At 42.4% G+C, this 15,849-nt stretch overlaps 1 protein-coding gene across 5 annotated transcripts; it reads right to left on the bottom strand.

The window, feature by feature from the left end:
* Positions 1–282: 282 nt before the first annotated feature.
* On the bottom strand, positions 283–14,310 carry c16h9orf64 (chromosome 16 C9orf64 homolog). 5 transcript variants are annotated; one of them, XM_041899903.1, is made up of 5 exons: positions 14,292–14,310; positions 9,511–9,852; positions 6,976–7,232; positions 645–840; positions 283–570 (listed from the first exon to the last, which is right to left on the bottom strand). In XM_041899903.1, exons 2-5 carry the CDS (start codon positions 9,845–9,847, stop codon positions 341–343), a joined length of 1,020 nt encoding a protein of 339 aa, XP_041755837.1. In that variant the 5' UTR covers positions 9,848–9,852; positions 14,292–14,310; the 3' UTR covers positions 283–340. The 5 variants fall into 5 exon arrangements, with proteins under 5 accessions (XP_041755837.1, XP_041755832.1, XP_041755835.1 ...); XM_041899898.1 differs by lacking the exon at positions 14,292–14,310 and adding an exon at positions 13,663–13,698; XM_041899901.1 differs by lacking the exon at positions 14,292–14,310 and adding an exon at positions 12,821–12,934.
* Between the last annotated feature and the right edge of the window lie 1,539 nt (positions 14,311–15,849).

Consider the following 15,849-nt stretch of genomic DNA (forward strand, 5'->3'; position numbering starts at 1 on the left):
CCAGTTGCCATGGGATACCACCGATAAGTCAAGGAAGCTCACGCTTTCTGTCCAAGAAAAGACACTCGTTGTAAAAGACACAATCCGCTGCTACAGCGCCGCTCTATGCCGTGGTCGTGCTGCTGCAGGCAAATTCAAAGTTCTGAAAGCATGTGGAAAGAAAGTGATGTGATATTGTCTTGAAAATGTTGGCTATATTTTATTCTTAGTATGGTCATCCTAAGCCAGAGATCCAAAGCCGCAGTTCTTTGCGTAAAGTGAAACAATAAGGACAGGACATCATTTTGATTTTCCAATGTTTTTAAATCACAAAAATAGTCAGTTTCTCTGTGTAGGCCTGTCAGTAATATATGCAACGTGTGTGGTGTATGGGAATGTGGGCCATCTCTTTATGGTGCTGTTTGGCATAAGGCCAGAGATAAAAGTCGATGATGGCAGAGTTGATATTGCAGCTTTGGCCATCTCGCTCTTCAACCAGACTCCACAAGTGTGCCTTGATCCTCTCCACACACCAGATAGAGCAGCCACGAATCTCCACCTCTCTCCTGTCGCCTGAGCTGAGCAACTCACCTGAGAGAGAGAGGAGGGTCAAAGGAGGCTCCAACACACAAACACGCACAGCATAGAGGGGAGAAAAGACTAACCGTTCCTCAATGTCTCCATCAGGGTGTCTGAGTAGCGCAGTGCACCCAGGTGGACCAGGGCCTGTGGTACTCTGTAGTCAGCAAACATGGTGAGGAAGTCCAGGTTTGGGATGTCCCCCTCGACCCTGGCCTCCATGATGCCCCAAAAATCAGCCACCAGAATCTGAGCTCTCTTGTATAGTGAAATCCTCTTTCCCTGAGGTAGACAGATAGACAATTCATTTACATTTTTAGTCATTTAGCAGACGCTCTTATCCAGAGCGACTTACAGTTAGTGAGTGCATACATAATTTTTTATTTTTTCATACTGGCCCCCCGTGGGAAACGAACCCACAACCCTGGCGTTGCAAACGCCATGCTCTACCAACTGAGCTACATCCCTGCCGGCCATTCCCTCCCCTACCCTGGACAACGCTGGGCCAATTGTGCGCCACCCCATGGGTCTCCCGGTCGCGGCCGGCTACGACAGAGCCATAGACATACAGTACCGGTTAAAAGTTTGGACACATCAACTCATTCCAGGGTTTTTCTTTATTTTTACTATTTTCTACATTGTAGAATAATAGTGAAGACATCAAAACTATGAAATAACACATATGGAATAATGTAGTAACCAAAAAAGGGTTAAATCAAAATATATTTTATATTTGAGATTCTTCAAATAGCCACCATTTGCCTTGATGACAGCTTTGCACACTCTTGGCATTCTCTCAACCAGCTTCATGAGGTAGTCACCTGGAATGCATTTCAATTAACAGGTGTGCCTTGTTAAAAGTTTATTTGTGTAATTTATTTCCTTCTTAATGAGTTTGAGCCAATCAGTTGTGTTGTGACAAGGTAAGGGGGTATACAGAAGATAGCCCTATTTGGTAAAAGACCAAGTCCATATTATGGCAAGAACAGCTCAAATAAGCATAGAGAAACGACAGTCCATCATTACTTTAAGAAATTAAGGTCAGTCAATACGGAAAATTTGAAGAACTTTGAATGTTTCTTCAAGTGCAGTCGCAAAAACCATCAAGCGCTATGATGAAACATGCTCTCATGAGGCCCGCCACAGGAAAAGAAGACCCAGAGTTACCTCTGCTGCCGAGGATAAATTCATTAGAGTTAATTGCACCTCAGATTGCAGCCCAAATAAATGCTTCACAGAGTTCAAGTAACAGACACATCTCCAGGAATGGCTGAAGGATTGCAATATTTACCTGGAGCTAACCCTGCAGATAGCACTACTGGGTGGTCTGAAAAGTCATAGTCAATCGATCAATAATATAATAATACTTTTAGCAAAAATGTTTATTTTCAATTTACAATCTGTAGAAACAATGAGAATAGAAGGGTTCAGAACTTTGGTGAAACATCACAGTTGAAAAATATATGGCAAATAAAAATCCAATATGGATGGTGTTAAGAGATAGATGGGAGGTGTTGAATGGAGCTGAAGGATGGGACTAATAACAACAACTAATAACAACAAGATAACTAATGTAAAGCATACTGTGTCCATAATAAGTATATACAGTTGAAGTCGGAAGTTTACATACACTTAGGTTGGAGTCATTAAAACTAGTTTTTCAACCACTCCACAAATTTCTTGTTAACAAACTATAGTTTTGGCAAGTCGGTTAGGACATCTACTTTGTGCATTACACAACTAATCTTTCCAACAATTGTTTACAGACAGATTATTTCACTTATAATTCACTGTATCACAATTCCAGTGGGTCAGAAGTTTACATACACTAAGTTGACAGTGCCTTTAAACAGCTTGGAAAATTCCAGAAAATGACATCATGGCTTTAGAAGCTTCTGATAGGCTAATTGACATAATTTGAGTCAATTGGAGGTGTACCTTTGGATGTATTTCAAGGCCTACCTTCAAACTCACTGCCTCTTTGCTTGACATCATGGGAAAATCAAAAGAAATCAGCCAGAAAAAAATGGTAGACCTCCAAAAGTCTGGTTCATCCTTGGGAGCAATTTCCAAATGCCTGAAGGTACCACGTTCATCTGTACAAACAATAGTACGCAAGTATAAACACCATGGGACCACGCAGCCGTCATACCGCTCAGGAAGGAGAAGCGTTCTGTCTCCTAGAGATGAACGTACTTTGGTGCAAAAAGTGCAAATCAATCCTAGAACAACAGCAAAGGACCTTGTGAAGATGCTGGAGGAAACAGGTACAAATGTATCTATATCCACAGTAAAACTAGTCCTATATCGACATAACCTGAAAGGCCGCTCAGCAAGGAAGATGCCACTACTCCAAAACCGCCTACGGTTTGCGACTGCACATGGGGACAAAGATCGTACTTTTTGGAGAAATGTCCTCTGATCTGATGAAACAAAAATAGAACTGTTAGGCCATAATGACCATCGTTATGTTTGGAGGAAAAAGGGGGTTCTTGCAAGCTGAAGAACACCAACCCAACCGTGAAGAACGGGGGTGGCAGCATCATGCTGTGGGGGTGCTTTGCTGCAGGAGGGACTGGTGCACTTCACAAAATAGATGGCATCATGAGGAAGGAAAATTATGTGGATATATTGAAGCAACATCTCAAGACATCAGTCAGGAAGTTAAAGCTTGGTCGCAAATGGGTCTTCCAAATGGACAATGACCCCAAGCATACTTCCAAAGTTGTGGCAAAATGGCTTAAGGACAACAAAGTCAGGGTATTGGAGTGGCCATCACAAAGCCCTGACCTCAATCATATAGAACATTTGTGGGCAGAACTGAAAAAGCGTGTGCAAGCAAGGAGGCCTACAAACCTGACTCAGTTACACCAGCACTGTCAGGAGGAATGGGCCAAAATTCACCCAACTTATTGTGGGAAGCTTGTGGAAGGCTACCTGAAACATTTGACCCAAGTTAAACAATTTAAAGGCAATGCTACCAAATACTAATTTAGTGTATGTAAACTTCTGACCCACTGGGAATGTGATGAAATAAATACAAGCTGAAATAAATCACTCTTTACTATTATTCTGACATTTCACATTCTTAAAATAAAGTGGTGATCCTAACTGACCTAAAACAGGGAATCTTTACTAGGATTAAATGTCAGGAATTGTGAAAAACTGAGTTTACATTTTTTTATTTTACCTTTATTTAACTAGGCAAGTCAGTTAAGAACAAATTCTTATTTACAATGACGGCCTACACCGGCCAAACCCGGATGACGCTGGGCCAGTTGTGCGCCGTCCTATGGGACTCCCAATCACGGCCGGTTGTGATACAGCCTGGAATCGAACCAGGGGGTCTGTAGTGACGCCTCAAGCACTGAGATGCAGTGCCTTAGACCGCTGCGCCACTCGGGAGTGTAAATGTATTTGGCTAAGGTGTATGTAAACTTCCGACTTCAACTGTAAGTTATTGGTTGAGAGCTTTTGTGAAAGAGCACAGTTAGAAAGATATGGCATATAGAAGCAAACCAGATGGACATCATGAAAATGATCAGAGAGGTTGAGGGTAGAGGAAGTTCAGGAGTAAAATAAATAAAATAAATAAAAAAATAACAAATACAGACACATCTCAACATCAACTGTTCAGAGGAGACCGTGTGAATCAGGCCTTCATGGTCGAATTGCTGCAAAGAAACCACTACTAAAGGACACCAATAAGAAGAAGAGACTTGCTTGGGCCAATAAACACGAGCAATGGACATTAGATCGGTGGAAATCTGTCCATTGGTCTGATTAGTCCAAATATGAGATATTTGGTTCCAACCGCCGTGCCTTTGTGAGATGCAGAGTAGGTGAACGAACGGATGATCTCCGCATGTGTGGTTCCCACCGTGAAGCATGGAGATGTGATGGTGTGGGGGTGCTTTGCTGGTGACACTGTCTGTGATTAATTTAGAATTCAAGGCACACTTAACCAGCATGGCTACCACAGCATTCTGCAGCGATAAGCCATCGCATCTGGTTTTCGCTTAGTGGGACTATCATTTGTTTTTCCAACAGGACAATGAGCCAAAACACACCTCCAGGCTGTGTAAGGCTATTTGACCAAGGAGAGTGATGGAGTGCTGCATCAGATGACCTGGCCTCCACAATCACCCGACCTCAACCCAATTGAGATGGTTTGGGATGAGTTGGACTGCAGAGTGAAGGAAAAGCAGCCAACAAGTGCTCAGAATGTGGGAACTCCTTCAAGACTGTTGGAAAAGCATTCCTCATGAAGCTGGTTGAGACAATGCCAAGTGTGCAAAGCTGTCATCAAGGAAAAAGGGTTGCTACTTTGAAGAATCTAAGATCTAAAATATATTTTGATTTCTTTAACACTTTTTTGGTTACTACATGATTCCAGGTGTGTTATTTCATAGTTTTGACATCTTCACTATTATTCTACAATGTAGAAAATAGTAAAAATTAAGAAAAAACGTTCAAAGAGGAAGTGTGTCCAAACTTTTGACTGGTACTGTACATATACATGTGTGTAACCGATGTGGAATCACTTGCTATTTCTTAATTCCACTACAACGATGACTCATAGCTGGAGCTCAATTACCCATAGACTGTATATATAAATTATATACAATTACCTCAAGAGAGCTGAAGTAGGGTCTGCACCCCTATATTTGGCCAGAAGGGGGAGCTCTGAGGTTACACTTTGCCTTATTTCTGTCACTGTGTGTAAAGTTTAGTCAAAACGTAAAATGTCTATATTCCACTGTATAATCAAAAGTATGGTAATGAATGTATAGCATAGATAACATACTGTATTGTGTGTAACTGAAACATGTTTTTAACCCTTGCTTCCACATGGCACCATTTCCACATTACTCTTACCGCATCTGAGGCACATTTGTGCTCTTACTCTCTACACATAAGGTGAATTCGGAATGAGTGGGACATCCTATGAACTGGGACAGCTTAATCCTGACGCGTTTATTTCTTGGTTAATAAGCCCTTGCAGAGAAACCACAAGATCAACATCACATCACTTTATTGGTGTGACATCAAAGAGGGAGGCAGTGCAAGCTTCAAACAGGAAGCTCACCCGTGAAGCACAAGTTAAGATCAGTGACATAACTTTTTTTCTGTTTTGATGTTAAGGTTATAAAACGGTCATAAATAATGCACTGAGCCAAATTGTGATGTAAAATGTGTATACTATGTACTGGTGCATCAAAATACATTAAAAAGTTGCCAATATTATGTTTCAATTTTGTAATTCAGTGATTTTTTTAGTTGTCCCGCTTTACCAACCATAGCTAGCTAAAGTAGGACATCATGGAGTAGCTAAAGTGGGACAGTCTTATAGCCTTTTCCAATGGAGGAAAGAGATCCAGTAGGGACTCCTGTACTTAGGTTAGGCGGGACTCTGGTTATTGTAGTACTATATACTGTTAATTTTTTCTTGTAGTAATCTTATTAGCACAGTTATTTGAGTGAATTCAGAAAAAGTGGGACACTTTTTGTAACCTCTTCTGACATCTATCTAACATATTAGCCCAACACATGATATATTTCTGAAATCCTCAGATGTTCCTTATCACACAAAATGTAATTGTCATTGGGGTCCAATTAGGACTATAATAATGGTGTCCCAGTTTATCTAACCTGCTGTCCCAGTCGACCAAATGCAAACAAAAAATATGGTTTTGACTCAGTGTACACAAATGAGTGTGTCATGCCTCCTGTGAATATGATATAAAAATCCCTACCTTCAGGCTATGCTCAAAACCTACACCCCAACCCGAGCACTCCATTCAGTCACCTCAGGTCTCTTGGCCCTCCTACCCCTACGGGAGGGCAGCTCCCACTCAGCCCAGTCCAAGCTCTTCTCTTTCCTGGCACCCCAATGGTGGAACCAGCATCCCCCTGAAGCTAGGACAGAAGAGTCCCTGCCCATCTTCCCAAAACATCTGAAACCCTACATCTTCAAACAGTATCTTAAATAATCCTCCTCCTCACCTCAATCCCCACCACCATTAAAAAACATACAAAAACTTGCACTTGACCACCCCACCCCACCCCACCCACACACACACACTTCTAGCGCTGACTACTCATTGCTACATTATTGAGGCAAGATATATTTTCTATGCCTGTATTTTCTATGCCTGTGATATGTGGTTGTCCCACCTAGCTATTTTAAGATGAATGCACTAACTGTAAGTCGCTCTGGATAAGAGCATCTGCTAAATTACTAAAATTTAAAATAAAATAAAATGTTTGTGTGATTAGGAAACATCTTGAGGATTTCAGAAATGTATCATGGGCTAATATGTTAGATAGGTTACAGAAGACAGAAATGCAAAAAGTGTCCCACTTATTCCGAATTCCCCCTACGTTATGTTGAAGAGTTTGTGTTTTGTGTATGACCTTGTATGTGGCCTCGTCCCTGTATGAGGGCAGGTTGTCTACGATGAGCTCCACCATCTTCTGCGCATCGCTACCGGCTGGGCTTATGAAGCTCCGGAAGCTTCCTCCATGCTGCAGGAGCACGCGTCCCCCCTCTGTGAGGACCCGGTGACGCTCCACAAGCATGGGCATGGGCGTGTCGTTATCAGAGCGCAAGACACGGCCCAACTCCTCAACACTCATCTGGGAGAAATAGGACGGTTCTGTGATGGGAATACCTATAGAGGGCATGGCATCTTGATTAGCTGCGTTCAGATGGACGATAGGTCATTGGAAATGTTACTGAAAATGTGTTAAGAAGACTGAACAGTAATTCTTAGAACAGGCAAGAGTGTAATTTACTTCCAAGGTTTTATCATGCATGCATTCTGCAAACAAAAGCAATGTACAAGCAAACAGCACAGAGCAGTGTGTGTATGAGAGGACAGGCAGCCCTAGATAGAACAGATACAGTGGGAAAAAATAGTATTTAGTCAGCCACCAATTGTGCAAGTTCTCCCACTTAAAAAGATGAGAGGGGCCTGTAATTTTCATCATAGGTACACGTCAACTATGAAAGACAAAATGAGAAAAAAAAATCCTGAAAATCACATTGTAGGATTTTTAATGAATTTATTTGCAAATTATGGTGGAAAATAAGTATTTGGTCACCTACAAACAAGCAAGATTTCTGGCTCTCACAGACCTGTAACTTCTTCTTTAAGAGGCTCCTCTGTCCTCCACTCGTTACCTGTATTAATGGCACCTGTTTGAACTTGTTATCAGTATAAAAGACACCTGTCCACAACCTCAAACAGTCACACTCCAAACTCCACTATGGCCAAGACCAAAGAGCTGTCAAAGGACACCAGAAACAAAATTGTAGACCTGCACCAGGCTGGAAAGACTGAATTTGCAATAGGTAAGCAGCTTGGTTTGAAGAAATCAACTGTGGGAGCAATTATTAGGAAATGGAAGACATACAAGACCACTGATAATCTCCCTCGATCTGGGGCTCCACGCAACATCTCACCCCGTGGGGTCAAAATGATCACAAGAACGGTGAGCAAAAATCCCAGAACCACACGGGGGGACCTAGTGAATGACCTGCAGAGAGCTGGGACCAAAGTAACAAAGCCTACCATCAGTAACACACTACGCCGCCAGGGACTCAAATCCTGCAGTGCCAGACGTGTCCCCCTGCTTAAGCCAGTACATGTCCAGGCCCGTCTGAAGTTTGCTAGAGTGCATTTGGATGATCCAGAAGAGGATTGGGAGAATGTCATATGGTCAGATGAAACCAAAATAGAACTTTTTGGTAAAAACTCAACTCGTCGTGTTTGGAGGACAAAGAATGCTGAGTTGCATCCAAAGAACACCATACCTACTGTGAAGCATGGGGGTGGAAACATCATGCTTTGGGGCTGTTTTTCTGCAAAGGGACCAGGACGACTGATCTGTGTAAAGGAAAGAATGAATGGGGCCATGTATCGTGAGATTTTGAGTGAAAACCTCCTTCCATCAGCAAGGGCATTGAAGATGAAACGTGGCTGGGTCTTTCAGCATGACAATGATCCCAAACACACCGCCCGGGCAACGAAGGAGTGGCTTCGTAAGAAGCATTTCAAGGTCCTGGAGTGGCCTAGCCAGTCTCCAGATCTCAACCCCATAGAAAATCTTTGGCGGGAGTTGAAAGTCCGTGTTGCCCAGCGACAGCCCCAAAACATCACTGCTCTAGAGGAGATCTGCATGGAGGAATGGGCCAAAATACCAGCAACAGTGTGTGAAAACCTTGTGAAGACTTACAGAAAACATTTGACCTGTGTCATTGCCAACAAAGGGTATATAACAAAGTATTGAGAAACTTTTGTTATTGACCAAATACTTATTTTCCACCATAATTTGCAAATAAATTCATTAAAAATCCTACAATGTGATTTTCTGGATTTTTTTTTTCTTTGTCATAGTTGACGTGTACCTATGATGAAAATTACAGGCCTCTCATCTTTTTAAGTGGGAGAACTTGCACAATTGGTGGCTGACTAAATACTTTTTTTCCCCACTGTATAGGACTGTAGCGCTCACCCTCTTCTAGGCTTGGGCGATATACCGTTTCTACCGTATACTGCGGTATTTCGAAATACCAATATCTTCAAAACCGCTTAATTTGTTGTTATTTGGGGGGGTTGCGTGCTACGCCACTGCCTATAGCTATAAGTTAAGTATAACTATAAGAAATCTAAGAAGTGTCAAATAAATGATATCCAGCTCAGGGCTCCAGCTATGCATTTGGTTTGCTAACTTGCTAGCTAAGTGGCTAGATGTAAAGATCAAGCTTCTTGGTTATAGCAGACATTCAATCCCCTCCTGGATCAAGATCCCTGTTGCCTAAAATGTTTTGTGCATAAAAATTAAAATAAATAAAATAAAAAATTATATAGCGCCCCGTGTGTGTACTTCCAGTAATACCGTATGGTACAGAAACAGTATGAAAATCTGGATACCGCCCAACCCTACCCTCTTCCATTGCTCTGGTGATGGCAGCACAGAGGGTCATGTAACCGCGGTAGGTGGTCCCGCGGTACGTCACCTCACACTGCTGGTCCTCCCGTTCGGGCCAGAAGGAGAAGTTCATCGTGTCGACTACAAACACCCAGTTCAGGGCGTGGTCGGAGGTTGGGGAGGGGGCCAGGGGGTTGGCCTTCTTCCACCCACTGGCTGTGAGCTCCTCGCTCTTCCGCAGGGCGTAGAGCATCTCTGCTACCCTCCGCACACCCTCCTCCTCCACAAACACATCCCGACTATGCTCTACCACGAACCGGCCAGACTCACGGGGGGGCAGTGGGGCCTCCATCAGCACTGCAAATACAAAGACCAGTCACATCATCATCGATGTTCAATGTTCCACTTCACAAACCCTCTCTCTACATACACTTTTAAAAAATAGGTACACTGTACCACACTGTACCTTGACAAATTAAACATACCACCAGCATTGCAAACATGGTAGTCTACGGTTCAAAACCACCTTCACTCTGCTATGTTTGTAAAAAGAAACAGGCTTTATAAAATACATTGGATTGATTGATGTTGAGTCATGCTCCCCTCTTTTTATGGGAAAAATAAATGTTAATCTTTAATGGAAAAAGCACAACCCTGAATGACTCAAATGCAATATATAGCCCGGTATAGTCATACACAACTAATCCTGCATTCATTACCATGTGGGAAGGTGGTATTTACTACATATGACTGGGAAAAATCTACTTGAAAGCCTCTCCAACTTGTAATTACTAGTGGGAAATTCATGGTGCATTCAAGGCAACTGGGATCTTCAGGTCGGAAAGTCGGAGCATTAGAAAGAGACAGAGTTCCTGAGTTGGAATTCTGAGTTGGATGACCGTTCAAAACTATTTTTCCCAGTCGGAGCTTGCAGTCGGAGCTTGTTTTTTCCACGAGTTCCCTGGTGTTGAACGCATTGAAGCCGAAAGTCAGAGATTTCCGAGTTCCCAGTTGTTTTGAGCGGGGCATCATCCATCCCTAAACTCCGACTTCTCCCACATGCTGACCTGACATCACCTACTAGGGAAATTACCTCGATAACAGCATTTACCGCAGTTAAATGCAACAAAACATTATTTATAAAAAGTAATCTATTCATATGGTTAAAATGTATTTACAAGCATGATAGCTGTACTTTTAGTTGATGGTTGAAGCAGCTTGTTGTCCATTAGCCAATCAGCGTTGGTCAACGAGTTCAAAACACGTGAATGCATCCAACTGGTATATAGGACTTTACAGTCGTGGTCAAAAGTTTTGAGAATGACACAAATACTAATTTTCACAAAGTCTGCTGCCTCAGTTTTGATGATGGCAATTTGCATATACTCTAGAATGTCATGAAGAGTGATCAGATGAATTGCAATGAATTGCAAAGTCCCTCTTTGCCATGAAAATGAACTTAATCCCAAAAAAACATTTCCACTGCATTTCAGCCCGGCCACAAAAGGACCAGCTGCCATCATGTCAGTGATTCTCTCGTTAACACAGGTGAGATTGTTGACGAGGACAAGGCTGGAGATCACGCTGTCATGCTGATTGAGTTAGAATAACAGACTGGAAGCTTTAAAAAATGAGGGTGGTGCTTGAAATCATTGTTCTTCCTCTGTTAACCATGGTTACCTGCAAGGAAACACGTGCCGCCATCATTGCTTTGCACAAAAAGGGCTTCACAGGCAAGGATATTGCTGCTAGTAAGATTGCACCTAAATCAACCATTTATCGGATCATCAAGAACTTCAAGGAGAGAGGTTCAATTGTTGTGAAGAAGGCGTCAGGGCGCTCAAGAAAGTCCAGCAAGCGCCAGGACATCTCCTAAAGTTGATTCAGCTGCGGGATCGGGGCACCACCAGTGCAGCGCTTTCTCAGGAATGGCAGCAGGCAGGTGTGAGTGCATCTGCACGCACAGTGAGGCGAAGACTTTTGGAGGATGGCCTGGTGTCAAGAAGGGCAGCAAAGAAGCCACTTCTCTCCAGGAAAAACATCAGGGACATACTGATATTCTGCAAAAGGTACAGGGATTGGACTGCTGAGGACTGGGGTCAAGTCATTTTCTCTGATGAATCCCTTTCCGATTGTTTGGGGCATCCAGAAACACCTTGTCCGGAGAAGACAAGGTGAGCGCTACCATCAGTCCTGTGTCATGCCAACAGTAAAGCATCCTGAGACCATTCATGTGGTGGTTGCTCTCAGCCAAGGGAGTGGGCTCACTCACAATTTTGCCTAAGGACACAGCCATGAATAAAGAATTGTACCAACACATCTTCCGAGAGCAACTTCTCCCAACCATCCAAGAACAGTTTGGTGACGACCAATGCCTTTTCCAGCAATGATGGAGCACCTTGCCATAAAGCAAAAGTGATAACTAAGTGGCTCGGGGAACAAAACATCGACATTTTGGGTCCATGGCCAGGAAACTCCCCAGACTTTAATCCCATTGAGAAAACTTGTGGTCGATCCTCAAGAGGTGGGTGGACAAACAAAAACTCACAAATTCTGACAAACTCCAAGCATTGATTATGCAAGAATGGGCTGCCATCAGTCAGGATGTGGCCCAGAAGTTAATTGACAGCATGCCAGGGCGGATTGCAGAGTTCTTGAAAAAGAAGGGTCAACACTGCAAATATTGACTCTTTGCATAAACGTAATGTAATTGTCAATAAAAGCCTTTGACACTTATGGAATGCTTGTAATTATACTTCAGTATACCATAGTAACATCTGACAAAAATATCTCATAACACTGAAGCAGCGAACTTTGTGAAGACCAATACTTGTGTCATTCTCAAATATTTTGACGACTGTACAACTGGTAATTACCACCTTTCCATTTGGTTATGAAGGCAGCATGAGTCCACTGTGACAGGAAATCGAGTAAACTGTTTTAACCAGACTTGACGCAAGTAATGCCGGGTTCAAAACCACAGGGAACTCGGAAATCTCGGACTTCCAAGCGATTTGAACGGTCATCCAACTCGGAATTAGAGCTCAGACTTTCCGACCTGAAGATCACTTACGTCATGATTTGACCTCGTCTTTTTCCGAGTTCCCAGTTGTTCTGAACGTGGCATAATTACCCTCCATCATGTGAAATGAGACGTGACCGTCCATTGTACATGCTAAATTTTTACGTACTTTTTCGAATGTAGTATTACTGGATTGTTAAAAGAAACATCAGTTAAAAGTGCTAGGAAATCACCGATGTCCACGACGATACAATTACTTTTTAAAATGACCAATAGTGTAGTTAGCCTACAATAGCTACTTACGTTGACTTTAGACTTAGCTAAAGTAGCGGCACAGATAGAACAAGGAGCGATAGTGTGTTAGTTATTTTTTTTTTTTATACAATGCGCGTGGAGCGATAGTGACAGTAGGCCTATATCCGGTCTCTGTCATTCATTGACAAATCAAAGTGCCTCTTTTCCATACGTCAAAGCAACATCAACCAATTAGATTGTAGCCTACGTCAGACGAAGGCGGAAAAACAAAGAGGTCGCTTGTAATGGTTTCCTCAGATCCACTATCTTTGTTGTTTCGAAAGACTTTACAGTACCAAAGGATCAGTGGCGGGGCATTTGCCGTTTATGATGAGGGAGGTTTTTTATTTTTTTCATGAACATGGCCTTATTTCTATTACAGCATGTTGGATGACTGTCGTTCATTTTCCATTCACCCAGTTCAATGTAACATCGATAGGTTTAGGCTACTACATGATACTTGAATTTTCCCTATACCCATCACGAGGTTGCTACAACCTACCCTATGAATGAACGTTTACAACGTAGGTGCACACAGGTCGAGAGAAACATTTGAGTTGACAGAGTGACACAAGGCCAGACAGTGACACATTCAATACCGCCTTGCACACTCTTGCCTGCATCTAGCTTATCTAGGGTGTAATCATTAGTCCAACAGTTGCAAACAAGAGTTTCTATTGAACAAATTCAGGTATTTTTTATCCCCGTTTCGTTTGCTTCCGTTTAAGAAACGTTTTTCAACAGAATCGGTCGGAATGAATACACCCCAGATCACGCATAAACGGAGTTCACTTTCATAACAGCCACGTCGTTGTATTCATTCTAGCCTCTATGCACTCTCCTCCTCTCACCTTTTCCCTTTGTGGACTTCAATGAACAACACATCAGCTGTATGTGACCAGGCGAAAAAACCTTTCCAAGCCAAACCATGTCATAACCGCTACACAAAGCCTACAATCGTTGTCCCCATATTAGCTAAAGTAACATCCTAGTCAACATAGCTAATAGAACTAATGCATTAGTAAACCCGCTAGCTAATTTCCCCCCCAACATCGGACACCCCCTAACTTCGGACCCTCTCTAGCGGTTGGAGGACTAAATCACCTCGAGCTCAACATTTAAATGGACTGGAAAATAACGGAAAGTTTTGCGACTAAAGACACCCTTCTAGCTAGCTGACCACCGATTTTCAGTGCAATTTATGTAAGTTAGGTTAGGTTGAGAGTTTTCAAAAAAGTTATATAGGCTATATATACACATTTTGTGGGACACGCTGCATATTGTAAAATTCGACTGCGCGACAGACCACACATAATTTACTATCCAATTTTTTACCTCTGAAATATAGCAAACGAATTTTCTAATGTTGCTAGCTTAGTTGCTAAATGTTGATAGAACTGCTAAGACAGCAAAAAGGAAAGAAATTGTAAGCATTAGATAATACATATCACGAAAACAGCTGAATGTTGTCAAGCTTTACCGTATCAAAATTGGAGTCCTCTGACGGAGGCGTTTAGCACAATCTGCAAAAATGTATTTGGAACTTTGAACCATGAACATTTTGACACCGATCACTGTTTGCTATGTTTAATCTTACAACAGCTACATAGAGGCAGTATTTAGTCAAATGTTACAATGTATGCATCAATATTAAACTAATTGGAACACTAATTTTCATTACAGATAACATCAAACAAAAAACGTGGGTACACTTTCAGTTATTGTGAAAACTTGAATCACCTTTCAATGCCTTAGCTTTGAATTGTAAATGTTTATACATATTCGGATTGAGTTGTCTTTCTAAAATATGTATAGTATGCCAAGTTATTTAGCTACATGTATTTACCACCACAGCATGGAGAAAGTCAAGAGGAAGCAGTGGAGTGAGGTGGACATGTTCCATGCCATGGAGGACTGCGGGGCAGGGATGGCTATCTATCTGTCCAGTGTTGCCAACTCCTCAATAAGGAAAGTAGCTATTGGCTGTCCTAAAAGTCGCTAGAAGTCGCTAAATGACGTCATCACCTAATTTGCATAATTGGCCATGTGCATGTAATTGTGATGGACACTGTAGGAGAGAGGAATGACATTGTGGGAGAGACAAAAAGTGAGTAAAAAACACCCTAAATATGTTTAGAACTACAAATGAACTTTCTTCCGTCGATTCTTGTTTTTTTTTATGTTTTACATTTACATCCCGCCCTGAATTAACCCAGGGCGGGATCAGCCAGCGGAGGCTTCCCGCATGCGCGATTCATTTGCAGTTCTGGACGCGGAGGGGTGAACATCTCCTGCTCTGACTGCAGCGCGAGGACTGGGCCGCCTGTGAGTGCTTTGGGAAGGGGGTGGGGCCCACGGCAGCACCCGCTGCTCGTTGAGAAGAGTAAGAACGATACGTGCTTTCACATCAGTCTCCAATAACACCAGAAAAAGTCGCTAGATTTGTCGCTAGTCGCTTTTTTGAAAATGTGTCGCTAGAGGGGTTTGAATACTCGCTAAATAAAGTCGCTAAGTTGGCAACACTGTAAACCCGCTACAATCATGAAGTAAAGGTACAGTGTATAGTCAGTATAAGCAGTTAGACCAGAGGGCCCCGGTGGCAATAAATTAATAAAACCAAAAGCTTACCTTGACTTGGATGAGTTCCAGTGTTGTGTTGGATAGTCATAGCCAGCATAGCATCCCTCTGTTTGAGCCGGGTGTTTGAGTAACTAAACTAGCCAGATGCATTTGCTAGCTAAGTCAGTGAAACATGAAAAAAAGGACAATCTCCCTCTCTCTCGCTTCTCCTTCATTTTTGAAGAAATTAATTTGTTAAACTGTTCAACTATTGTCTTTCTCTTTGAGTCAACTACTCACCACATTTTATGTACTGCGGTGCTAGCTAGCTGTAGCTTTTGCTTTCTGATCCTTTGATTGGGTGGTCAACATGTCAGTTCATGCTGCAAAAGCTCTAATAGGTTGGAGGACATCCTTCGGAAGTTGTCATAATTACTCTGTAAGTCTATGGAAGGGGGTGAGAACCAACAGCCTCCTAG

This window comes from Coregonus clupeaformis, chromosome 16 (assembly GCF_020615455.1).
Source record: "Coregonus clupeaformis isolate EN_2021a chromosome 16, ASM2061545v1, whole genome shotgun sequence".
Taxonomy (NCBI): domain Eukaryota; kingdom Metazoa; phylum Chordata; class Actinopteri; order Salmoniformes; family Salmonidae; genus Coregonus; species Coregonus clupeaformis.

Bases quoted from the DNA above. Each gene is read 5' to 3' on its own strand.
- c16h9orf64 (XM_041899898.1), bottom strand. From the start codon at position 13,696: ATGTGTTGTTCATTGAAGTCCACAAAGGGAAAAG. The intron at 7,233-9,510 runs GTAGGGTTGGGC...TGCCCTCTATAG, and splicing joins CACCAGAGCAATGGAAGAGG to GTATTCCCATCACAGAACCG. The intron at 841-6,975 runs GTCATACACAAA...TGTCTACCTCAG, and splicing joins GGGACGAGGCCACATACAAG to GGAAAGAGGATTTCACTATA.